This window comes from Sphaerodactylus townsendi, linkage group LG13, assembly GCF_021028975.2.
Source record: "Sphaerodactylus townsendi isolate TG3544 linkage group LG13, MPM_Stown_v2.3, whole genome shotgun sequence".
In the NCBI taxonomy this organism is placed as follows: domain Eukaryota; kingdom Metazoa; phylum Chordata; class Lepidosauria; order Squamata; family Sphaerodactylidae; genus Sphaerodactylus; species Sphaerodactylus townsendi.
In genome coordinates this window covers 16,947,036-16,973,892 of record NC_059437.1, presented here as the reverse complement: position 1 = coordinate 16,973,892, position 26,857 = coordinate 16,947,036, and the positions used below count along the sequence as shown (strand labels likewise).

The 26,857-nt window shown below is 40.2% G+C and overlaps 1 protein-coding gene across 5 annotated transcripts in view; it reads left to right on the top strand.

Annotated features, from left to right (window-relative positions):
* DIAPH2 (diaphanous related formin 2) overlaps positions 1 to 26,857 on the top strand; it is a 413,545-nt gene that overhangs the window by 283,205 nt on the left and 103,483 nt on the right. For all 5 annotated transcript variants that reach the window (XM_048514791.1, XM_048514790.1, XM_048514789.1 and 2 more), the window contains one exon: positions 7,573 to 7,668. In XM_048514791.1, the coding sequence (XP_048370748.1) occupies positions 7,573 to 7,668 (96 nt within the window). The remainder of the gene's footprint in view (positions 1 to 7,572; positions 7,669 to 26,857) is intronic.

The following is a 26,857-nucleotide window of genomic DNA, read 5'->3' as shown; positions in this document are numbered from 1 at the left end:
ATCAAGTATACGCTTACTTATTCAGATTACCCCAGCTTGCTTTGCTTTAATTATAAAGTTAATATCATTTGCAGAATGATGTTCCTATACTTACCCGTAAATTGGGTTCTCAAGGTTATTTTTTTCAGAATTTGGCATGTGTCAAACAAGCTCTGAAACTGTAACCAAGGTGGTTTCAGATGGCCAGAATCCATATCTGTTTGCACATGGAATCTGAGTGCTTGCTGAGAAAATCTATTGTAGCCTGTAACGTACAACAACATATAATGAAGCCCTTTGTTATCTCCTCTCCGCATTGCTGTAAGGAGTGTTGGTACTGACCTGCTATGGGCTTCAAATGACCTCTCTCCCAAATTATCTGAATTTCACCACTGGAACCGGTTGTTAAATTATTTGAATCCCAACACTGGTGTTAAGTATTAATTTATTAATATGCAGCCATTCAGCTGCCTATTACTTCAGTCCATATTCAGTGTAACACCGAGGCCCAAAACAAGCAATGGTGCAAAGCCACTTTGGGAAGAAGAAATACAACTTAATTCCAGAATGTCCTACTCAGTTAATTCCCTGTAGGCAACGCTCTTTTCTGAGTTTATGGGCAGAGAGGCTACGTTTGAATACACAGAGGCTGGACGAAAGGCGAGACTGGAGGGAACTGTGAATCCCTTTAATTTGCCAAACATTGAAGAGCAGAGAAAGAGAGGGAGTGAGGAGGAAGACACCCTAATACCATGCCACTGTTGTTTGCACGTCTTTAGTGCAGTTCCAGAGAAAAACATGAGATAAACTTAGGATCCCTGAGGATCTCAAAGTTCATTCACGTAATGCTAAAATATCTGAACCTAGCCATTTGGTGGTGATATTTTGACAAGAGGTTATTTAAGCCAGTAAACTTTGATATACCTTTAGAACAGCTTCCTCTTTCTAAGCAAAGACCTTTGTACAGATATGAGCTCTATCCCCCCCCACACACACACACACTTCAGTGAGAATGCTGGGAACTACATAAAAACAGTTACTTGTAAAATAACCTTTTTTATATAGTCAGATTGTAACAGTTACTGCTGTTTCTGACTGAATAACTCAATGACGAGGTCTCTTCATTTATCACTGTGTCAGACAGCAATCATAATGCCTACCGTATTAACTGCAAAGGGAATCAAAATGCCTTTATATTAGCTCCGGATGCGTAGCTGACATTTACCGATATGGCATTTGTCAGGGAAGTGTTTGTAAAGGTGTGGTGTGGACTAAAATACAAGGTCTGGGTTAGCAAGTGGATTTGCAGACAACTATTTGAACTGGTAGTAGAATACAAGGGGGGGGGTAGTATCCTTCCTCCAACCACCCAAAGAGCCTGAAGACGTCCATTTTTCTTCCCTATCATCAATCATACAATTGATGCTTACTCCCTCTTTCTTCTTTCTGTTACTCTGATTTTTTTTCCTGACAAATGACAGGGGATGTCTGATTTATAAAAGAAAAGAAAATGCATTCTGATATTGCAGTCTTGTGCCTTTGTACTCAGAAATTAGTCTCCCTGCTAGAACTTACCCAGAGGTATTCACCTTTGAGTGTGCCCTATGAGGGGAACGAAGACCCCAGTCTGGGGGCGGGGGGAACCTACCTATGGTGGCAGTCTGGGGCTGTGCTGGTGGATTTGCCCTCCCCAGGGCGCTTAACCCAGCAGAGAGGCAAATCCACCAGCGAGCAGCCAAATGTGGCATAGAGCGATGTATCAGCAACATAGTGGGGGCATTACGGGGGTGTGGCCAGGGCTGGAGCTAACATTAGTCAGCCTCCACCCGGCCTTTGCCTAATGGAATGCCAGCACCAGAGGCTTGGGCTTTTTGGGTAGCATAGGTCAATAGAGCCTAATGCAGGACTTTGGGGCTATGGGGAGGCTTTTTTGGTTGTTTGCCTCCCTGTACCACCAAAAAGTCCTCTTGGAGGTGGTGAGATGGCACCAAAGCGGTGCCACATCCTGCTGCCAGGAGTCCTGAATTAGGCAAAGAGTTGAACCTTACAGTGCAATCCTAAGAACTCTATGCTGAGAGTAAGCCCCCTTCCGCACACGCAAAATCATGCGTTTTCAAACCACTTTCACAACTGTTTGCAAGTGGATTTTGCTATTCCGCACAGCTTCAAAGAGCACTGAAAGCAGTTTGAAAGTGCATTATTCTGCATGTGCAGAATGAGCCTAAGTCACACTGAATAGACCTAGTAGGATTTGGAGTAGAACCATTTAGGATTTCTCTCCCCATCTCTTCTTTCCTTATTGAGGATGAATGGAAACTTAAGGTTCATTTTTCCTCCTGAGGGTTAAAAGGCATGTTATCATCAAAGCTTGAAACAGAATAATTCTTTGGTAGAAATGTTCCTAGAACTTCTTTCATCATCCACTGCTTCATCACTGCGATTGAGCTGGTGTCGGTGTAAGGTATCCCTTAAGGTTAATTTAGCAATTTATGAACTATGGTGAAGTCGTTTGATTCCCAGCTTTTACAAATACTTCCAAAACACCTGCTGTATAATGCAAGTGCTGACTGTTTCAGTGAATTATGGCTGTAAAAAGGGAAGCCGGTTTAATCCCTTTACACTGTTCCTGAGACGGATTAAATGTCAGATCTCATACGAATATCCATGTTGGTTTGGACTCCTGGTGTGACTGGTGAACACAATGCCTGATCGCCACCATTAACAGCTTGTTCTGTTCAGGCTCAGATTGCTGTGAAGTATCATCAGGTACGTATTAGAGCAGAGAACTTTGCATCTTTGAACTGGCTATGGCGCATAGCCGGATTGGAAATGCCACTTGAAGACAACAACACTTAAAGCAGTAGAGTGGGACTGTTTTAGTGATGACGTGGTTGGTTTGTCAAAGTGCTTTCAGCATATAACTTTCAGTTCATTCCCCCCCCCCCGACTTTTGCTTTCTAAATTACACTGAAAGAAATCTGAAGCATTAAATGGAAAATCACTTTGCAGAGGACTGATAGGATAAAAAGTACACTTTTTATGAATATTACATTTGCATGTAATTTTTTTAAAAAAGATAGAATGGAGCACTTCAGCATTATTCCATTCCCAGCTACAATTTGTGAGAAGTGTGAGTTGCAAGTGCAGATTCAGAGAACGGATTATAAAGATCTAAGAATGCCGTGGGTCAGACTAGCAACTCTTTCTGCTCAAAGCGCCAGGGGCCAAACTCAAGGAGATGTTTTGACATCTGGTGAGCACAGTTAGCTCTTTACTAAGAGGTAATCTACCGCAGCGTTCCTTATAGCCACTTCATGCATCAGTAATTTTATTATCCTATATCATGCCAGGTGTTACCACCTCTATTTTGAATACGTATTCCAGATCAAATGAAATAAAAAAGAGTCATGTGGCCTCTTGAAGACGAATTTATTGTAGAACAGTCTTTCAACTACAGAAGGTTCACTTCATGTGCATAATCAAGTAGCCGCAGCGTTCCTTATAACCACTTCATACATCAGTAATTTTATTATCCTATCCCATGCCAGGTGCTATCACCTCTATTTTGAATATTCCAGATCACATGAAATAAAAAAGAGTCATGTGGCATCTTGAAGACTAACTAATTTATTGTAGAACAGCCTTTCAAATACCGGAAGATTCACTTCATGTGCATGATCAAGCAGCCAATAGTCCACAGAGGTTTCTGCTTTTGCTGCAACAGGAGAATGCAGCTAACCTTCTGGAATTTTCAGCTCTGATCTGATGAAGGTCTGTGATAAAATCCTCCTTGTTTGGCAGAATGATGCATGGAACCTCTTATCAAGCGTGTGCGTGCACATCATAGTAAAGTAATAATCAATACATGGTTTTCTGTGATGATCCACAATAATACTCAAAAGTGAAAATACACCTGAGGTGCGAGGCATTTGATTCTGAGCTTAAATATGTGGCAGCGAAGAGCAGTTTAGAATGATGGCTTGAAAATAGTACAAATAAATGCCTGCCAGAAGGCTACGCTTTGAGGGGTATTGCAAGATGCAAACAGTAGCATTGCACGCAAAACTGTCTGTGATTCTTGATTATAAGAATTGTGTTAGAATGCCTCCCTCCTCTGTGAGTTTTGTATAACTGTCTGCTCCACTTCAGACTTCGCTGTTCGGAGCAATATATCTAATTTGAAAAAGAACCTGGGAGTTAGCCATGCTGGGTTTCAGCATTATGCTGAAGACATTGAAGATCAAGTCATATTCAAAGAAATAGGTGTTTGGCAAGGAAGCAGAACTCACAGTGGGGATTGGATGTGCTAAATTTGTGAGGGAGTCAGGTGAAGTTTGTACCCTATGAAACAATTATTTCTCCCCCCCCCCCCAAAGTTCCAACACGTTGTTCAGTTTTATAATGCATTGTCTGCAGCTCCTTGGCGAATGAAGATTTGAAGTAGAAGATGGTATTTATTCAGTTTTAGCAGATAGCCCGCCAGTGGTCCTGTGGACAGAAACATTGCCTGTTCACATAAAACAGTCATAACTGAGTTCACCTTTTTGATCCAAAGTCTACCTTGTATTAGTTTTGCAATAGTTCAAACACAGTCATAATCTCTGAGCACCCGCTAGGATTTATCTTTCTTCTGTTTTACATGCAATGAGGCATAGAATGCTGGCTTGTGTTTACATTTCTCACAGTTCCATTGATTTTCAGCTTTGCTAACATCTGATGGTACTGCACTAGTAGGACTATACTGTTTGAGGTGTGAGAGCATGTATTTGAATCTCATGTCATAAAATCCCTGCCTGTGCGAAGCCAAAATATCCAAGTTAAGGATTTTAGATTGGAATTCTCTGTGCTGTATCAGCTTTCCGTGTTCTGGGAGAAACTTTGTATGGCGGAATATTCAGGCAAACCTCCCCTACATCCTGAAATGGTTTGTTTTGTCCCAAGAAGTATGTGATTTTCTTGCTCCTCCTAAAAAAAATAGGTTGGCTTTCAGTTTCAAGTTGGGGCTTTCTGACATGGAATGTGATTACATTGTTGTAATACGACATGATAAAGGGTGAATAATAGGTAAGGCTAGCGTACAAAGATGCCCTTTCAGAAACAGAAAGCATTCCCAATTCGGCAAATGATCCCTCCCATAGGAAGGGGTTTTGGTAATAACCTCCTCCCACTGTATTCTGCAGCACCCCATGCCATGCAGTACCATAGAGTCTCCTGGTTGGCAGGAGCAGTTATTCAGAGAATGTAGTGAGGAGGAAAATGTGTAAGCAAATCTGCACTTACAGCTTGCTGGATCCAGCCATGGTAATGGAGATGTGTGTGTATCGATGGTGTACCTAGGGCAGACAGAGGAGGCCAGTGCCCCAGGTGCCACTTGAACATGTCATGTGGGGAGTGCACATTTGGCCCGCCCCCTCCCGCCCTTGGAGGAAAAAGCTGCATTGGGCACTGCTGCCTGTTGCCTCATGCTGTGCCTTCCAACACCCTCCCTGACCTCGTCCCCACCTCCAGTCCCTTGATGGCCTCGGTGCTGCAGCACTCAGACAGCTAAAAGGAAACTAAGTGAACAGTTGCTTTAAAATTCAGCTTACTTTCCTTCTAGCTGTCTGAGCAGTGCCGAGGCCAGCAAGACGCTGGAGACAAGGCCAGGAAAGGTGTGTTCCCTCCATGGCCTTGTCTCTGCCCCCAGCTTTGGCACCACTTGGATGTCTAAAAGGAATGTAAGTTTAATTTTAAAGGCATCACAGTTTTTTTTTGTGGGAACAGCAGGCAGGGGGCGGCGAGGGACTGTTAATGGAGCCAGCCACAAACCCCTCCCCTCCCCAGGGCACATTTTTAATTTTTGCTCCTGTTGTTGTTTTCTCTGATTACAACCCTGGTGTGTATTATGTGTGCCTTTAAACAACTCCACATTTTGTATTTGAAATATTAGCAAGCGCGCATATTGCCATTTTCATGCATGTTTAATTCCCATTGAAATCAGTGGATCTAAAGTGTGTATAATAGAGCAGTCTTCATATTAATGTTTAATACTGGCGTATGTGATTGTGCTATGAAGTGGAGTTCAATGTTCGAAGCATAATAATAAAGCACATTGCCATATTAAAGGAAATGTTAAGCTGTATAGCCTTTCTTTGTTATGACAACATATTTGACAACAGACAGTCCACTGACGTGAGCAGAATAAAACTCAGCCTTGTCTTACTTGCTTACAGGGTGTGTCATTAGCCCGTAGTGTGGATATGGATAAAATAAGTTGCATGGCTCATTGGTCTTCAACTAACTTATGACTGTTCTTGTCCTGTAATCCTTACATTATCACACCCTGCTTCAAACCCTTATTAAAAGAACAAATTGAAACATGAAGTTGAATCATGTGAATGCATAACTGGCAAACAATTAGATAAATCAACTTCACCAACTTTCCATAGTGCACAGGGATGGGAGTATTTTAAAAAAACAACAATGCTAAGCCTCCATTGCTTTGAATTGTGAATAGATTTTCTGCTTGTTGGTTTCTGAAATGTTACGCTGGTGATAAATCTCTCATAGATTCTCCATCTGAACAGGCAAGCTTTACCATAAGTGTGGCTGACCAAACTTAAAATGGTAATCAAGAGGGAAAGAATGGGATACAAGAGAAAGCTAGTTGTATCAAAGAGAGCCCCATGGTGCAGAGTGGTTAGCTGTAGTACTGCAGTCCAAGCTCTGCTCACAACCGGAGTTTAATCCTGACAGAAGTCGGTTTCAGGTAACTGGTTCAAGGTTGAGTCAGCCATCTATCTTTCCGATGTTGGTAAAATGAGTACCCAGCTTACTGCAGGTAAAGTGTAGACGACTGGGGAAGGCAATGTCATACTGCCCTGTAAATAAAGTCTGCTTAGTAAACGTCGTGAAATGGCACCAGCCCCTGGGTCGGTAATGACCTGCTGTTTGCACAGGAAACTTATATATATTTATAAAGTTTTCAATGATAATATTATTTTTCAAAGGCAAAAGATAATGAATCCTTAATGTTCATGCAGGCTCTGCTCTGTGCAAGAGTCTTCCCATTTATAGGTGTCTTTCCATTTGCTCAAGTTGATGTACATTCCCATTTCTGGATTTGCCTCTCAGTTGAAATATGAAATTCATTCACATGAGAGTTTTCTGTTGCTCTTTTGCGGCATTAACACTAATGGTGATGCTGATCAGCCTGTGCTATCAAATTGCTTTATATGCATTGATTCCGCTGAAGACGCTTGCCAGCTTCTTGCTTAGGGAGTTTTCATAAGGACCTCAAACGTGAAACGGCAGTTGCTGTTCAGCACCTGTTTATTTGCATATGGAGCATGTCATCAATAATACACGAGACAAGGTCTTAAAAGTTAGACGAGCAGATCGTGAGGTTGGCATCAATTTTGTGTGATAGAACCTCATAAGCAAATTACTCAGTGGTATTGCATGAAAACTGACAGCTTTCATTACACTGAAATATATGTCTTTAATTTAGTGGTTTTATGTAAATGTGACCCTATTCTTGCTTTCTGTATTTTTTTCCCTGAGTTATAACCTTAATTGCAAAGAGATTAATTTTACTTCCTCTGCTATTCACAGAGGGTGATGAGACAGGAGTGATGGATAATCTTCTTGAGGCACTGCAATCCGGGGCAGCCTTCAGGGATCGCAGGAAACGGACCCCAAGAACGCAAGGTAGGACAATTATTTTTTCAACTTAGTGGGGAAGAAATGTATATTGTTCAAAGCTCGGGAGTGGAAAGAGTTTGTTCAGGGAAACATTTTAACAATTTCAGTCAGAGTATGTCTTGACTCAGGTGTTAAATCTTGGGCTGTATTTACACCATCACAAATTTTCATATGGTGGCGGTATCTACCAATAATTGCAGAGCACAAAAAAAAAAAACACAGGGTGTTCCCATTGTATTTGGTTCAGAATTGAATAAAACTAAATCAACATCCCATATTTCATGGTACATTGTTGGAAACCATTTGTATGATTAAATTGACTCAGCTGAAGTTCTTAAACTCTGAGAATTGTGTATTCTCATTTTTATTATTCTTTTGCTAATTTTTTGCTGGTTGCAAAATAGCAAAACTATATATATATATTTAAAATTTAAAAGTGTATATCTTGCTTCATAAATCTGTTCAGTCTTCCCAATCCAAATATGGTCTGCAGTGGGGAACCTTAGACTTATATGATGGGCAGCTCCACTCAAAGCCCTTGGCAGTGGGACGCAGCAGCACTATAGCACCACCCCACCACATTGAAGAGGGTTTTCTGGTGGCACAAGGAGCAAAAGATGCAAAAAAGAAAGAAAAAGTACCCCACTGCGAAAAAACGTTCCATAGGGCTTTCAGGATTTATGTTCAAAGACTGTGCTCCTGTCCCTAACCCCAGGGTGGAAGCAAACTAATGTCAGCTCCACTCTGGGAACACCCTACCCCCCCACACACTTGAACATTAATGTTCAAGGTCATCGGGGGGGGGATGTCCAAGAGTGTGTGTGTGTGGGGGGGGGGGTTCTCGGGGTGGAGCTGGCAGTTTGCTTCCACCCAAGGTTTAGGGCCAGAATCGTAGCACCCCAGTTCTTGAACATAAGTCCTATTAGCTTGATAGCCTAGCTAGCCAGACAGATGAGGGATAGGTAGGCCAATAGCAACTGTACAAAGCCTAGGAGAACAAAGAGAAATAAGCTGCCTTTGATGTTCTTCTGGATCAGAAGGAAGGGCAGAAATTAAGCAACCAAATAATTGAATATGTAGGCAGGACCGGGAGAGCATATTTGTAGACTAGGCTGGATATAATCCATCAGGAAAATTTCTTCCAATGCAGAAAGTTGAATTAAGTTTCATATATAGTCTACAACTTGACATGGTTTGAGACATTATATATCCTTGTGGCATAGATTTCAACATATGGCAATCTTGATGGCTCATGGACCTGTATATGAATCTGAGGGAAAACATTTTGTCCTCTATTATAATGTCTTGAAGATTTAATTTAACAAAGAGAAAAGTTCAGCTGGCCTACCTGGTAAAACAATGCATTACATTGTAAAATTCTGTAAATTGGTAAGACATAAGAAACATTAAGATGCATTCCTGTCCCTGTTTGGTCCTGGTATGTTAGTTGCCTTTTGTGGTGTTTAGAGTGGATAGCCTTCTGTTTCAATTCTTGTCCATGTGGAAGTGCAAGGAACCTTAAATGCATCCCTGAAGAGGATTTAATGGAAATGACTCCATATACAGCATTTGCCAAATTATAGAATGTCAACCGATCTACTTCAGCAGGTTATTCTGTGACGATATTTCATCCATTCTACCTGCATTTGTGGAAATGGTATTAGGGGAAAAATACTTTTTTATAAATGCACAGTTAACATAATGCTCCCAGGTATAAAGGAAAGTTATTGCTGAGACAAGGTAATGCATTTTCTTTACTTTCTTTATTGTCTAATCAGTTTGTGTCATCTGGCATTTTCATAAATGTTCTCCACAAATCCTCCTTCTTATCCCATAGAAAAATTCATATGGAAGGTTGCAATACTGATTTTACTATAATGTATTATAAATATCACTTTTTACTTGATGCTATTCATGTCAAAATCCAGGAGCATAAGGCTAGCCATACATGCTACATACCCGTTTCTCTGACAACCCTGCCTAATCCAAGGTCTCAGTACAGTACTGTGATATAGGCTTAAAAATTATTTTCCATTCTCTATACATGTGATATCTACAATACCTCAAGATCAGGTGCTACTCAGAGCAACAGGTACCTATATAACTCCTTATCCACTATGTTTTGATATTATCCTTTACATTTTGATGGGGAAAAGCAATAAAAGGGTCATCTGTCTACTGGAGACTCAAGTATCTTCCCTCAAGGAGAACGAGTTCAAGAAGGTCACTCACATTGAATTGCTCTGTTTATCCATAACAACAAGGTTGGTCAAGCATAGCCTTAGTATATAAACCTCTTTTCAGGTATATATTTGCATATCACTAAATTAGCAAACAAAGTGTGCATTTTCAAAAGATGCATCTCATTTTGCAGATGCAACCAAGAGTTCCGTTTGGAGGAAAAAATAATTGCAAGAATTGCAATTAAATATTGTGGAGAAGATTTCTACTTATGCAGTCTGTGAAAAAAATTAAAATGCATCCTTAAATATTCATTGGAGTTTAACTGTGGCAATGTATTTTAATGAATTGCATGTGATTGAAGTATTAACTCTTTCGGCAGCTGCATATTGGAACTAAATTCATTTCAAATCCCGTTAGCACTAGACATTTTTAAAAAGTAACATTTTCCCCATCCTACTCTTTATGTAAATACAGGGGGTTGGTTAAATGTAATGTCTACATCTTGATCTCCTTTCTTACAAGGGAGTAGTTCAGCAATTCAGTATTAGGTTTTGTGTAAGGAGATACCTGGTTCTCTTACAAACCTGCCAATGTCTTGTCATTACCAAAACTGTTAAAGAGACATAGTTTGGATGGCATTCATCATTCTTTAACCAATTATCCAGGACATTTTATCCTTGTCTCAGTCTATGAGATTATAAAGGGAGACCAGTTCTGAAATGCATTCCCTCTGATATTAGTTTAAGCGATTTCCCTTCCTCCTGCATAGCTAACTGTTCTATCAGGATTTTGAGGAAAAAAAGAGAGAAGAAAAAAACTTTGCACTAAGCTGTTAAATCTTTTGCTATAGGATTAAATTTCTAGAAACGTTAATAGCTAGTGCCCTTTTTAGGAGTGTCCTACTTCAGAAATATTGCAGCTGCAGTGGTATTACGTGCCATCATTTCTTACTGCAGAGAAGATTCAGCTTTGAGGTATATGGGCTTTAGACTCTACAGCTTGTGAGTCAAGTGGCTATTCTGGTCGAGGATGTCCATCCTTTAATTCACTTTATAATGTTGCAACCAAATATCAGGTTTGGTAACACAGAGAGGTTCCACTGATAGAAGGGAGGAAGGATTTGCCCATCCCTCCCATCTTGTGGCAGACCTCCAACTCTCTCCCCCACCCCGGCTTTCTGTTCCTGATCGCATGTCCCCTGTGAGCATCACAAAGGGGACATTTGAGTCTAAAGTGGAAGGGGCAGGGGAAGGAAGTTCTCATGGCAAGTTAGCTTGCATCATATGAATAAGATCCACCAGAATTGAAGAATGGTGTGATGAAGTTGATTTTCTCGAGGAGCCTGTTTCCAGCTCAGCTGACTGCTTATAGATTTAGATTAAAGCCATGTCCAGTGTCACTCAAATGAAAGGACACTATCAGTTCTAAATTTTCTTCTCACGAGAATAATAGTAGAATATTGTTATAGTCTCATTTTTTTTAAAAGTGTGTACAAAGCCACTTAGATGTAAGGTTCACTGAATTAAATGGAAAGTATTTCTGAGCAAATTCCACTAAATTTAGTGAAACATATTTCTAAGTAAATATTGGTGCTTAGAGGATGTTCATGTTACCATGTTACCTTAGCTCTGTGTACACTTCAGTGCTTCCAGAGGTGTCCTGTCAAGCTTGGGCTTTCCAGTTCACTGCAGTGCTAGGATTTTGCATATACAGCTGTTTGGTTGTATGTATGCTGGGCCTCTACATATACACACAACTTTAATGTATAGGATGCCAGTAAATGGTCACATTCTTTGAGGTTCAAAGGAACCAAATTCTTGCCATGTTCTTGTAGGGCAGGTAAATGAACTTAAAATAATCAATGCTCTGTTATTCTGAACTTGTTTCGTAACTCTTGTTTGAGTTAAAGACAGTTATTCCTTAATATTAAAAAAGATTAAATTGTGGGAAACCAATCAGTCCGTCAGCCAAGCAAACGAATCATTTTTATATGTGTATTAGTATGGTACCATGTATTTATCAGTTGTTGAGTTTTGAGGGAGATTGGCTGTAATTTCTGTTCAGTTAAAACATTTTTTTTTTCTACAACCCCATAAAGTCTAACATTTATGGTGGCAAGAAAGTTATATGTAGTAAGCCCATTTGCTCATAGGCTATTTATAGTTGCATTCAGACTGTAATTTTAGTAATTCCTTATGCCCAAAGATCTCAATAAATTCATTTTACCTCTTCCACAGATTATTTAATCATTTTCTTGCAGTCAAGGAAGAGGCTGAATCTGCAATTACTTCGAACTTCCTGGAAGTAAGGACCATTGGATAAAATGGGACTTACTCCTGCATAGATATGTTTAGGATTATTCTCTGAACAGTACATGGAGGCACCCTTCTCGGCACAAAAGTTGCTGAAAGACATATTTCAGTCCTTTTCTATGCAAACGATGCAGTAATCCTTTCAAGAACAATTATGGGCCTTACAAGAGCACTGAACACACTAGCATTTTATTGTAAGGAGGACAAATTGGAACTTAGTTATGAGAAAACCAAAATCATGGTATTTGATCAAAGGCCCTAATATCACTCATGGGGCACTTTTGCACATAAGATTGAGCAGGTCCCTTGTTTTAAATATCTGTGGTTGTCCTTCATTCCTCTGGTAGCAGGAAGGCTCAATGGGACTATGTTGCTGGAAATGTGCGTAAATTTCAATTGCCACCCTCCTTAATCCCTTAGGACAAAAGATGGCCTACATATACCAGCAGTACTTAAACTGAAGCCAAGACAATTGCACAACTCCTATATGGTGCCCATTCTTAATCTCTGCCTTCCAGATGCCAAAATGTGTCTCCAATGCTGCCTTGCGACCGGAAACGCCTCAGGCTAGCATATGGATGACTTTACTTAATTATTGGCTCAGGTTATTTTTCTCCCTCTTGGCCTTGCCCAATTGATTATGAATGGTGACTTTCAGTCTACATGGAAGCAGGTAGTGGTAACCAAAATCCTAATTCTGGGTCTCTCCTCGCAACTTCTATTCAGAATGGGCCATGAAAAGGCCAAAGAAGAAGTTAAACAGTGTGTGGCAGATATAGAGCACCAACTGGATTTAGCCAGGTCTCCAGCCTTTATTGCCAGTGAATCTAATGGGTCCTCTGTCTCTCCTATGGCATATGTAACTAACCTTGTAGTACCTAAACAATAGAGAGTTTTGACTCTGACTCAGTGCCAGATCCTCCCTTCAGCTGTACTGGAAAGCTAAAAGAAAATGTCCTTGTGGATCTGGGCCCATCGAAAAAATAGATTTTATATACGTGTGTGTGTGTACTTTTATCCCACCCATCACTGAAGTCCCTAGGTGGGGTGCAATAAAATAATCTTAAAACCATCATAAAACTACTTCAGAGCCCCTTGGGGATGGGGCAGTTTATAAATAGAAAAAAATAAATTAATTAATAAATAAAACCAACACTATCTTCCATCCTAACTCTCCTAAAATACATAATCAGCCACCCCCCACAGTACTCCCACACACATTTCAAAAATTGGGCTAAATCCAAAGAATGCTGGTATGGCAATATTAAAAGAGAGTGTGTGGGAGGAGACACCACCCGGGGGGATCACCCATATATCAGAGTGACTTCTTGCACAGAGGGTGACTTCTTGCAAAGTCAGCACCTGGAAAGCCTCTGGGGGAGAGTGTTTCAAAGTACTTGGACTGCCACAGAGAAGGCCCTCCAGACAGCCCTCATCTCTGAATCCCGGAAGGTCAGAGAAAGAGGAAATACTAGGAGAGAGGAAGTTCATATTCCTCACCCTAAGTCCTTAGGAGTCCCTCAGTTAATTACATATTCCTTACCATATTTCACAGGAAGAATTGTTATTGTGTCCTTGAGTCACATGTATCAACATATCTTTGTAATCTGCCAACTTCCATTATAAAAATCCATCTATAGTTCATCTTTCTGCTTTCGCACACATGCTGTGGTTATCTCACTAAACTGTGCTGAGGTAATAGCCAAAATATTCCAAACTATTACTGATCTTCTTGGCTTATTTGGTCACTCAGCACGAAGTCAGGTTCACTGTAATGGGATGTACATGAATATTTTTTATATACCTTGTAACCCTTGAACACACAGAGACGTATTTGTTTCTTAGCTGATAAGGCCATCTGTTGTTTGGACTAATGAATCTCATAAACATGCATATCCAGTTGAATTAAATGTAGAACAACTAAATGAGAACGAAAAGTTGGTCAGTTAAAGGGACTGAATGAAATTTGGAAGTGCATTAAAATACACAGTTGGAAGCTTATAAAGAGGATTAATAACATTAAGACAGTTTCCTTGTCATTATAGATTAGTTTTTGTTATTTTTAAGGTGGCATGCTACAATCTAAGATGTTAAGAGTTCGACAGAGAGAAGAATGAAACCAAGTAGATGTCTAACAGCTGCGACCAAAAGTAAAAATTTCAGTAGGTGTAGATCAGGGGTCTGCAACCTTCGGCTTTCCAGATGTTCATGGACTACAAATCCCATCAGCCCCTGCCCCGATGGGAATTGTAGTCCATGAACATCTGGAGAGCCACAGTTTGCAGACACCTGGTGTAGATTAATTACCAGGATGTCTCCATGTCTGTTTTGCCAAGCATTATTCAGGGCTCTCAATAACTCCCAGCATGCTTATTCCTATGTTCCTGTGTTGTTCTAACATTGCCTCCATGTCAAAATCAGGATTAAGCTTCATCAGTCATAATTTGTAAATTTACCAAGAAATAGAAATAGAAATTTACCAAGAAATAGAAATAGAAATATTTGCAAGAAGCATATAGTTCAGTTCAGTTCAAAGACCTTTATTAGGCATTAAAAACATAACAAAACTAGATAATCCAAATACAGTTTAACGAGATAAAACAGGTACTCCTGTTTCATAAAGTGCATACTTCAGAGAGAAAGAGGAACCCAGGAAATTATTTCGTAATAGTGAGCAAGAATTTGGCCACTATGTCCACTTGCTTAGGATTCTCTGTATTCAGGAGATGGTTCAATTTAAGATTAAGAAGGCTTGGGTGGCCCAGTAGGGTATCCCCTAAAAACAGGTTTGGTCTAAAATTGTTAAATTTTGGAGAAACTAATAAAATGTGCTCCAATGACTCCTATAAATAAAGAATGTAGTTAAAGCAAATTATGAAAATGAAAGAGTAGTATGAACATATCACACCTTGGTGTTCCATGTTTTGTTTCTGTGGTGTTTCATAATTTGTTTGTTTCTGTTCTCTGAAACAGTCAACTGTTTCTATTTGAGGTAGACATTCTGGAATCCGTTTTCCCCATATGGTACTGCAAACTTTCGTCATTATTTGAAACATTCTTTCTGAGATTTGTGGGTGCATGTTATGACCTGCAATGGATCATGACCAACTTATATACAGATGAAATAGTTTACCCAGCTGGCAGCTGACACAAGGTTTTCTTCATACCCTTTTAATCACAGGAACATTTAGGTAGTGCCGCATTCCTATGCTTGTCACATGGGAAACAAATTGTGGAGATGTATATATTGGGCTTATCATATACTGAAGAACTTTGTCTGGACCTAGGGAAATATTAAATCCTTGATCAGCTTGTCCAATCCCTAGCTATAGCGCTTGTTGCCTTGTATTCTTACAGTCTGAATTTGTTGGCATTGATCTCTGTCCTCTCAGTTGTGTCCTTCAGCTTGCCAGTTGGGGCAAACAGACCAACTCTTACTTCTAAGCTTATGACTACAGGTTCTGCTGAAATACAAGGCCCTTCATTATTTTGTTTTAGCAGAATTCATCTTTATCCTTGAACTTCATGTGAAGAATATCCTGAATTGATAAATTATCATAGTCAGCCAGGATTTTTCATAAACACACACTTTTTTTTTGAACCGGATATCTCCATGTTGGCTGCAACATTTTAACCTGTTAATCAGACCTACCAAGGGTCTTCCAAGTGATTAAAATGTCCCCTCCAATTAATCAAGCACCATTTTTATAAAATCTGCCTATCTTCCCTTACTTTTTAACCCCCCCCCCCCCAATTAGGTAACAAATAGGCAAAATAAATTAGATAGAAGATCAGACATCTCTTGCATGCTGGAACCATTGCTTGTCATCATTTTCTTTATTTCATAGAGAAATTGGCCTGACAAGGAAGAAAAATTGTTAACTTACATGACAGTAGACTATGCACTGAGGGTGCTGCAGGGCTATACTCTTGCAGATTTCTTGGGAATAAGACTTACAGTCTCATCCAAAAAAAGGGGGTAAAAGGTCTTATGGGAGCGGTGCAGTCTTGTACTGGTGTGTTTGCCCTCCTTGTTGTGCAACCCTATCACTGCAAAACCTGAAAGTCCAGGGCTGTACTCGGATGACAGTGGGAGGGGGGGAGCGAGGACATTTCTGGGGGTGAAACCAACATTAGTCAGCTCCTACCCAGGGTCAGCAATCCAGCCTTCAGACTTATGCCACCCTTTGCATGTGTGAACCCTTTTAGTGGCATAAGTCCTCTATGCCCTATAGGGCTTTTGGGCAGTGGGGGTTCAGGCAGAGGTGGGATCCAGCAGGTTCTCACAGGTTCCCGAGAGTAGGTTACTAATTATTTGTGTGTGCCGAGAGGGGGTTACTAATTGGTGATTTTGCCACATGATTTTTGCCTAAGTTACACCCCTTGTCTCAGCAGTAGCACGCAGTAGCACGCAGTAGCACGCAGTAGCACGCAGAACTTGAAGCAGTCTAGCAGGAGGTGCACTGGCATGCGTGGCAGCCTGCACCTGAGTGCATTCGTTTCCTGCCCAAGGACTGGCGCAGCAGCTGCGTCCTTGCCACAGCCCTGCCCAGGAATACCCCACCCCGGAATGCCTGGCCACGCCCCTGTCATGCCCCGCCCAGCCCCATTGGCACTACACCACTGTTTGAATCCCACCACCATGGGAACCTGTTACTAAAATTTTTGGATCCCACCACTGGGTTCAGGACTTCCCTAGTTCCCATGCCTCTGGAATTTTCTCTTGGAGGCAGTGTGGCAGCACTGCATTGATGCAGTGTCCCTCCACCTCTGGGTTTGGATGGGGCTGTTACTGAGCTTACTTTTGAGTAGCACGTTCCAGAAAGCATGCCCTCTTTATTGGATTGACAAAAATTAGACAAGTTCCCTAATTTCCATAGCTATTTGCAACTCTGCCATCAAGCTCTCCCTGTGACCCTTTTGATTCTCAGAACTGGTAGGGATTATTTCCCCATGTTCACTTTCAAAACATACAGATTTTCCACGTATCATCTTCCTCTATTGGCTTGGCATGGGAACTAGAAGGAACAAAGAGCCATAGTGGGGGGCTTCCTCCATTTTTCATTGAAGAAATGTACCTCTGGGTCACATACAAAATAATCTGTAGCAAAAATATTTGTTCACTGTCTATGGCTCATTCCGCACATGCAGAATAATGCACTTTCAAACTGCTTTCAGTGCTCTTTGAAGCTGTGTGGAATGGCAAAATCCACTTGCAAACAGTTGTGAAAGTGGTTTGAAAATGCATTATTTTGCGTGTGCGGAAGGGGCCTATGTGTGAATCTTTCAGGATCTCCTCTTTTTGGTTTGAGTTGCTGGGTTTTAAGGTGAGAAATCTTCCAACTACCAACGTTATTACAACCTCACAAATTCTATTGTACTTCAGCTTTCAATTTATCTAACAGTTATTTGCATTCTTATTTTGTTTACTTGGTGTACCTCGATTGTTTCTAAGCTTCTGTCGAACATTATGGTCCAGCATCTAATCCTGGAAAACTTTCTCTGTTTCTTTCCCTTTCTCCCTTACAATGCAGTGTTTTATGGGGCTGTCAAATGGAGAGTTTCATATAAAATGAAAATATCATACCATACTTCATATTCATAAAATAGTTTTCAAATCATGTATCATTTATAGAGGATGTGAAACAGCCACTTATCTGGCTACATAAAAAGCAACAATAAAGTGAAGTTTTCTTCAAATTAACAACATTCAAGTTTATTAGACTAATCAAACTTGATATGCATATGTGCATTTGATACACTAGTTTTCCAGCTTAACATTTATCATCTGGAAGCGGTATTTTTGAAGAGGATATTGGAACGTTGTGAATCAGTTTTGTTTTATTCATTTTCCTTTCAAACATAAGAGGTGTCCCTTAACCTGCAAATATTTTACTCAGAGAAACTGTGTGGCATTATAATACTTAAAAGGGAATGGAAGTATTGCATAGCTGGCATTTCTGTAAATGGCTCAAGGCCAACCATCTTTTATTAGAAACATAAATACAAATGCTAACATGATGATTCTGTGAGACCCAGGAGCATTATATTATGCCACATATATCATTCAGTGATGAGAAACATCAGCACAAGTGAGAAACAGCGCATCCCACAGAGTACCCAACGTTCTCGTTTATTCATTCAGTTTTGCTATATGCTGGAAGTTCAAGGTTGCACAAAACATTTTTATTGTTAGCATGTATTATACTATCTGATGCCCAACCTATCATAGTGTAGCACATCTACATTCAGAAGGATCTTTGGACCTCCTACTGTTACGGACTTTGATCAGCATTTTTAAAAAGGGGGGGAAAGCTATTCAAATATAAGTGTACACAGTATAAAAAAGGATATGCATACAACATCATCCCAATATTGAACGTAAGAAAATACCGTTATGTTACATAACCTCATACACAATCAAATACGTAGCTATTCACATTACCTTTATTCAACAAAGCTCTCCTTTTTTGATGCTATAGAAATAGTAGGCCTTTTGTCTTCCAACAATAGTTTAACAATGAAGCTTTGATTGACAACAGAGTGATTTAAATAGCCAAAATCATGTATCTCAGCCTTTTGGTTAAGATCAATAGTATCAATATCCAAAGATTTTGCAGTCTCTGATAGGGTACCATTAGTGGCCTTCCTCTCCTCTGTCTTTCCATCTTTTTCCTATCTATAGCCATAGGAACTAGATCATGGCCCTTTCCGCACAATCTCCTAAAACGTTTTCAACACACACACCCCGTCCCTTTACAATGATATATGTCTGAACTCACCACCTCGAAATGATTCCTATATGCCATTATGTGATTTTCCTCTCTCTTTTTTTTTGGCACCAAAGAGGACGTTCAGGTAAACAGAGAAGCATGGGAAACGAAATCAATTGAAGACTTTTTCAAAACATTTCAGCCAGAGAATTGTTTTAAAAGGGGATTCATTTAAAACGTTTTGAGACTGGAAATAAGACGTTTGGAGGTAAAAAGACTTCAGAATTCCATGAAGGAAACGTATTTTCTACCTCAAAACGTTTTAAGAGTTTTATGCAGAAAGGGCCATTGTAGTACTGCGTGTTAGTCGCCATCGAGTTTTATGATATTCTATCATTATTGTGATGGTAATTGGTATGGTTTTAATATCCTGTTCTATTGTCATTTATATTGTTATTATATTTTGTAGACTACTGGATGCCTCCCTGAGCTTGACAGGGGAAGGGAGACCTACAGATGTAATAAATGAAATGAAATCACCATTCCATAGCAATTATTTGGTACCGTATATACCGGCGTATAAGACGACTGGGTGTATAAGATGACCCCCCCACTTTTCCAGTTAAAATATAGAGTTTGGGATATACTCGCCATATAAGAGTACCCGGCGTATAAGACGACCCCAGACTTTACAGATGATTTCCCAGGGTTCAAAAGTAGTCTTATACGCCAGTATATACAGTACTAGATTGCTCTGTGTGCACAAGACCATTCAGTTTTGAAGAACTGCTACAGAAATACTGGTGTTTTAATCAGGAGCAAAGAAATATAGAGTTGGTTTAAAGAACCATGAGTGGAAGGAAGATAGCAGACACTTCTGCTCCAGATTTGCATAGCTGCATTCACATGAATTTATTTACTGTGTCTGACAAAGAGAATTTATATCTTAAGATATAACGTGCTAATGAACACAAATCCAATGGTTGGTCTTTAAGGCACTAATAGACACAAATCCAATGGTGTATCAGGTGGTGGGGGAGGAGTCATTTTACCAAGGCACCTAGGCCACACAGAGGCACACTTTGCTTCCCCCCCCCCCAGCTCTCTCCCTTTCCCTCCCCAGAAGGCTCTCCACCAGGAGGCAAAAGGGAGCCATGTATGAAGTGGGTGAAGGCGAGGACTCTGGCCCCCATTCAGCCTCTAAAGCCACCGTGGCTTTGCAACCTTTGTCCACCAAAGAGCCGTTGAGCTGAGGCTTCCAACCCTTCTGAGCAGGCCCACCCCAGAAGGAGATCAGATCTTCCCCTGCCCTGATAGGGCTTTTGATTTAGGTGGGGGCCAGGAGATGGAGGCTGCAAGCGAGGTAGCTAGCGGGTAGAGACCCAGACCCCCAACCCTATTTCTTGCCCATCAACACCACATGGCCAGCCTTCTCTCCTCCCCTGCATGGCTTCTCCTGGCAACTGCCCGCAAACAGACTGTGGGAGGAAGAGGCAGAGGTGGTCCCGAGGGCTGCCTCTATGTGCAAGCCATTAGGATGGAGGGCAATATCTACACCTCTCAGTTCTACACATAAGAGCTGCCCAGACAATGTGGAGATGGGGAAGGCCATGGAAGGGGGACACCAGCAGCCATGCCACAGGAGGATAGTTTCACTGCTTGTCCTGGGTGCTATTTAGTGTAGGTATGTCCCTGCTCAAATCTAACTGCTCTTATGTGTGGCATATATGGTAGTTATTAGGCAGCATTCTAGTGCAATATCAAAAATAATCGTTTTGTGAATGGAAGCCACCTTTGGAACCAACCCAGAGCTTTTCATTGTTTTGTTTTTTTAAAGTTTTATTAATTTCTCAGAAGTAATACAATATTAAAACATAATATATAAAGTTTACAATTACAATAATATATGGTAAATTGCTGTCAATTATTAATTCTTCATCTTCTTGTACTGATCTTAATAACCCTACACATTTTCTACTTCGTTTTGAGATATTATACATATTGACAGTACATGAACCCAGAGCTTTTCAGCAGAGGCTGCCCAAGCCACATGCCGATTCTGCTACTTCATAAAGTCTTAAATGAAAGTAAAGCTTGCATAGAATGACCTCAATAAAAGTTTCCCTTTCCCCTTGACCTTGTATGCAAAATAGTAATCAAGCCCCCTTTGGGTAAGAAAATAAAATTTACTTGGTTGCAAACATGTTTGCCAGTCTGCCTTCCTGCCTACACACACTGATGAGTTGTTTGTAACAAACTGACAGTCTAAAATGGGGAGGGGGAGACATCCTTGCTGATTTTCTGAAAGGCAATTATCATCACAACTTAGTAGAAAGCCCAGTAAACTCAGCCACATGTGGTGCATACCTTGAGCAAAATGTACTGACTTTTACATATTAAACGTAGAGCAAAAGTTTTGGATGAGGCGTTGAAGCTACTCCTGGTCATTTGGGAGTGGGGGTGGGAGGAATGGCTTCAATTTGACAATTGTCTGTAAAATGTCAGGGCATTCAAACAGTGGCATGCCAACAATAAATAAATCATCATACTCTTGCTTTGCTGCCTGTCCAGTTCATCTGAACCCATCCATTATCTCAAGGGAAACTGTTTTTCAGTTTATTGTTGAAGGCTTTCATGGCCAGATTCAACTGGTTGTGGTGGGTTTTCTGGGCTGTGTGACCGGTCACACAGCCCGGAAAACCCATCACAACCTGTTATTCAGTTGTTGTTTTTAACGGATAAATAGTAACAGTACTTCCAATTGCCTTTAAAAGTATAATTATATAATTCTAAACACCTCCTTATGGCCAACAATAATTTCAGATTTGTTTTCACCACTGAAAATTAGACTTTGAAAGTCCAGAGTCACATTTGTGTAATGTAAAATATCACTTCTGCTAGGAATTGACTGAGAATTCACAAGTGGGGCAGGGAAAATAACCCTGGATTGTTGTATTTTTTCTGGTGTTTTTGGCATAATCCTGTTAGCACTGAAAGGAGTGAAAGATGTCTACCTGTGATTCAAAATTGATGTATTTTACAGTTCCGGGAATGTTTCTCAGTCAGCTCTTCATAACCAGACCTCTTTCTCACCCAACTATACCCCAGCTTCATTTTTTTAAAAAAATCTTTTTCTGTAAGTGATCCATAAATGGTCTAAAAAGTATTATTTCTCCATTTAAAGTCTAAACTATTCCAAGAGTGAGTTTCTAGTAATGTACGTTGATTGCAGTGCTAATGTTACTTTTATACCAATTTTCATATTGTTCAAATGTAAGAGTCCATTACTGATGACAGATGAGCATTCAGAAGCCTCTAGATTGCTGTGTCCGCATCTATCTCGGCTTGGTAAGGAGAGGCAATGTGAAATTAATATTTCAGTTCTACATTTGCTTTCAGAAAACATATAATCACAAGTTATCAATGTCCTGTTAGCATCTGGAAATTGGGTATTTGGCTTTCTTTGAAGATAGATTTTATGCTTTTATCCTGAAATCCTCTGAACCTTTTTTGAGTAGATTCTCCTGATTAAAAATAAAACAACCCCCCCCCCCAAAAAAATCCAAAACACTCAGTACTAGAACAGATGTTAAATGGTATAAAACAATAGGTTTGGATGAGGGTTGGTATTTGTTTTTGAGGTAGCAATAAACCAGAACTCAATAAAGACAATGACTATGTCCTTGTACAAAATCATTATTTATATAACTTTTTTGGCTAAGGGCTGTAAGGCTGAACACACTCAAACAAAGCAGCTTAAGAAAGAAGAACTTTATTGATATATGTCGCCCTAGGTGCAGGGGGCTGGAACTGAGGATTTGTTTCCTCATTTCCAGTATTTAAACTGTTTACAAAAACAGACAACCAATCAGCTTTTCCCCTCCTCCCAGCTCCTGGTCTCACATTGGTTCTGAAGCTCCGGTGGGATGTAGCTTTTCAGTTTGCTTTTCCGCACTTTTTTGGAAAAAACAGGAACTAGTGCATGTTGGGAGTTGCGGTCCTGACAAAGGGCAGTGCTGCAAATGCCCATAGATAACGTATGAATAAAACTTTTGTAAAAAATGTTTACAGTACTCCAAGAAAGTTAAATGAGATTATTCTTATCTATGCAAATATATTAGCAGCTAATTTGTAAGTGCTTAATTTATATGAGCATATGTGTATAAGCATCTAGAAAAAAATGTATATCTCCTATAATGAATGTACAGAAACCACTGAAAGTTGACTTTCGCACATGCATATTGACCATTTTTAGATGAATGTCTGAAAATAGAGATAAACCTGTGAATGCTGACATTGCCATAGGACAGTGGTGGCAAACCTATGACTACAATTCCCATCAGCCCCTGTCAGCATGGCCAATTGTAGTCCATGAACATCTGGAGTGCCATAGGTTCGCCACCACAGCCATAGGATGTGGTTGCCAGCGCTCATCTGCATCTACCCCAAAGTAAGAAAATTTACAAATGCCTGAAAGCAGATACAAAATTCATTGGAGATTGTCAGTTCACAAATGAATGTTGACAATTACATGGTTTTGAATGGTGATAAAATAAAATGTCAGAAGTTTGAATAAGTCATACTGCAGTTTTAAGACATTTGTGAAGGGATTTTTTAAGAAATAAAAAAACAGGCCTTGACTGCAGTGTTATACAGTAACCTATCATAACAAGTGAAGGGAATATCTTCAGGCACATAGCGACTTTATTTCTGTATTGTTTCAGCATAGTCTGTGGTGTTCAGAGTTCCCAAACCTCTCAAATTGTCAAAACAAATAATAGTTTGTGAAGCTTCTCTGGCAGCAGGCTGATTACAGAGTCCTAGTTCTCTGAGGACGTTTTCTGTGAGAGAATAGTTAACATTATGTAAATAACATAACTAGGATCTTTGGAATTGATTTTTAAATACAGTTGCAGTGTGGCTTCCACTGTCACATAGTTAGCATTCAGCATTACGTCAGTAATATTTGCAGCTGGTAGAAACGTGGCTAAAGGGGATCTCGTGAGATAAAGGTAATCATGTGTTCTCCATCACACTTGGTTGGTTCCTGAAGCTGAGTGGAGCGGTCGTTATCTTTTAAACTCCTCCACGTTTTAAGATAAGTTTTAAACTTTTAGATAAGTTTTAGACTCCTTTTTTTTTACCTCACACTTAGTTCCTAATTTTTAAATCTTGATTCGCCTGAAAGCAAGTAGACATTTGGCTGATTTTGCATGCTAAAAGTGCCCCATTGTTGGCAGGGGGAATGCCCCGGTGCAATGGGGAGTTCCCCATGGCATCCGGTACTGCAGCAGCAGTGGTTTCGCTATGGGACTTTCCTGAACTGCAAAGGTTGGGGACCTTTTGAAATGCCCCTCCATTGCTCCGGTGGCTTCTGGTGCTGAGAAACCTTGGCAACAGAATGAGGCCATCTTTCCTTCCTCACTGCTCTGGCCCACCCCTTCAATGAACAGGCGCCTCCCCCCCCCCCCCAGTGGAATTAAAAACACGGAGGGAGAAACCTTGCAAAACCTTCAGAGAAGCGGTATGTGAAGGTGCTGAGAACAGGAGGGCGGCGATTTCCTTGCACATGCTGGGATTTTAGACTGGGGGTGAGGGCCTGTTTTGTGCAGAGTCAACTAAATTGGTGAAAGTGAGTGGGGCGAGCGGGGAGGGGAGATTCGTAGAAGACATTGCTGAAGACCTTGCGGTGCAAGTGGAGGAGAGCTGGGGAGCAGTGCAAAGTCAACAGCAGGGTAAAGAGCGCTGTGGCAGCTGCGCTCCCAGATGTAGCACGGGGTGTCTTTACTGTTCAAAATCAGCCTTTGAAATGTTCCTTAGGCAGACATTTATATATACTTTCCTCTCCCCTTATGAAAGGACATCACTGATTAAGAGTGGCTTCTTATATATTCCTCCGCCACAGAACTCAACATTCCAGACCTTCTTTGTTGTAGAATGCTCCCTCTAGGTCCTAGTGCCTTTCATTTTTCCAAAGGCAAGTTTTGGTGATAGTCATTCAATGAACTGTAAAGGCTCTTGTATCAAAGTACCATGTTCAATAATATACTAGTTTTGACAAATAGTTTTGACAAAGGCAGCATGTAAAAATTCATTCAGAACTATATTCTAATGTGGAAGCATACAATTTTCTCCACCGCTGAACCTCAACTGACTGTACTAACATTTTTATCTGAGACAGAGTATAGTTTGTTTAAGCCATGAGCCTCTGTAAAACATAAAAAAGATCCAAAAGAATATATGTGGAACAAGACAAATTATACACATCTATTTTTATGCATAAAAATGCATGTGTGTGGATGTGTAAACTTTGTCTCCCCCGGTTTGGCTAGATGCTTAGGAGGAGGCCATCACTGCATTAATAGTTTCCACACATTTGTCTACTATGAAATATTATAATATCTGAGAAGTGCAAGAGGGAAAAATGAGAATAGGCCAGCAGATTATTTCTTAATTTGACGTTAAGATGCAACTGTGCTGTATAAAAGATCTTTGAGTTTACCTCTCCCACTGAGGAAGATAGAAGTTTTTGTGGCAGGTTATTACTTACCTCCTTTCTACACTCATGGGCATGGCTTGAAAATGCAAAGCTCTAAAGTGCGTATTACTAAGATAAGTAACATAACTTTCAAAAGTGAGAGTAGATTTAACATTCCATAGCAAGGGGGGAAATGTAGAACCGTTAACAGCCGCTTAATCCTACTGCTTATGAACATTTTGAATTATTTTCTAAAGACTTTGCATTACAATTTGCAGCACAGATTAATTCCGTTTCTTATGAAGACTGGAGGGGGAGAAAGCTATCAAAACTTTATACAGTTTGTTTCTGGAAGTTGTTCTGCTAAGCAAGAACATAGCAAACAAAAGCTATCCCAAATTTCAGTGGCTCCAATAGTAATATAATAATATACGAAGACTGCATTTATAATACCAGGATTGGATCATTGAAACTTTTTGTACTACCTCTATCTTGTTAGGGTTCTTATCAATCATTAATTTTATTCTACTTAATATTTGTGAAGGTTCTTTACTCTAAAGGATCATTTTCCTGGGGTAAAGTTCCATTGCATCAGGTGTATACTATTGTAACTGATAAGCCATTAGCATTCTAGAACAGGGGAAATCAAACAGTATAATATAGTGAACCAATACCAGGTTGCAAATCCTTTATTTAGGTATGGGTATTTTTAAATACTAGCTGAACTAGGTTGTTCTGTACCCATCTTAAATGTTTATGGAGTTGATTATTTTTAGCTGGAGTTATCTACTTTGTATAACCAATAATGTTTAATGTCCTCACGGTACATCTTGTTTGCAGTGTATGTATACATGGTACTACATGGTAACCTAAATTATTTAGTGTCAGAGCAATTGTGTTGGTCTGGAGTGGAACAGTGAGATTTAAATATGGTAGCAACTTAGAGACCAACAAGAAGCTTCAAGAGGAGATTACAGATTCAGAACAATGGACCTCCCAAGACTGAACAAGACATAGGATTCTTATCTCACCTTTTTTTGCCACCACGTCATAGCTGACTTATGGCAACTTTTTAGGATTTTCAAGGTAAGAGACATCCAGAGGTAGTTTGTCTTTGTCTGCCTCTGTGTCAATACTCTGATATTCCTTGGAGGTCTCCCATAAAATATTTGCCAGAACTGACCCTGCGTAGCTTCTGAGCTCTGACAAGACCAGGTTAGCCTGGAGCTATCCTGGTCAAGGCCTTATTTCACTTACAGATGCTAATTTTCTGCCCCCTGCCTTTTCCATCTGCTCAAATCAAGCTAATTTCCATGCTCATTGTACCTCTACATCGTGAATCCCTTCTTTGCAATACCCCTCTCACCTTCTGACTAGGATATAAGGACTCAGAGATCTCCATTTCAACTCGTATCTGATGAAGGGAGCTTTGATTCTCAAAAGCTTATCCTCCAACTTTTTGATGGTCTCTAAGGTGGTATTGGACTTGAATGTAGCTTAATTATTTA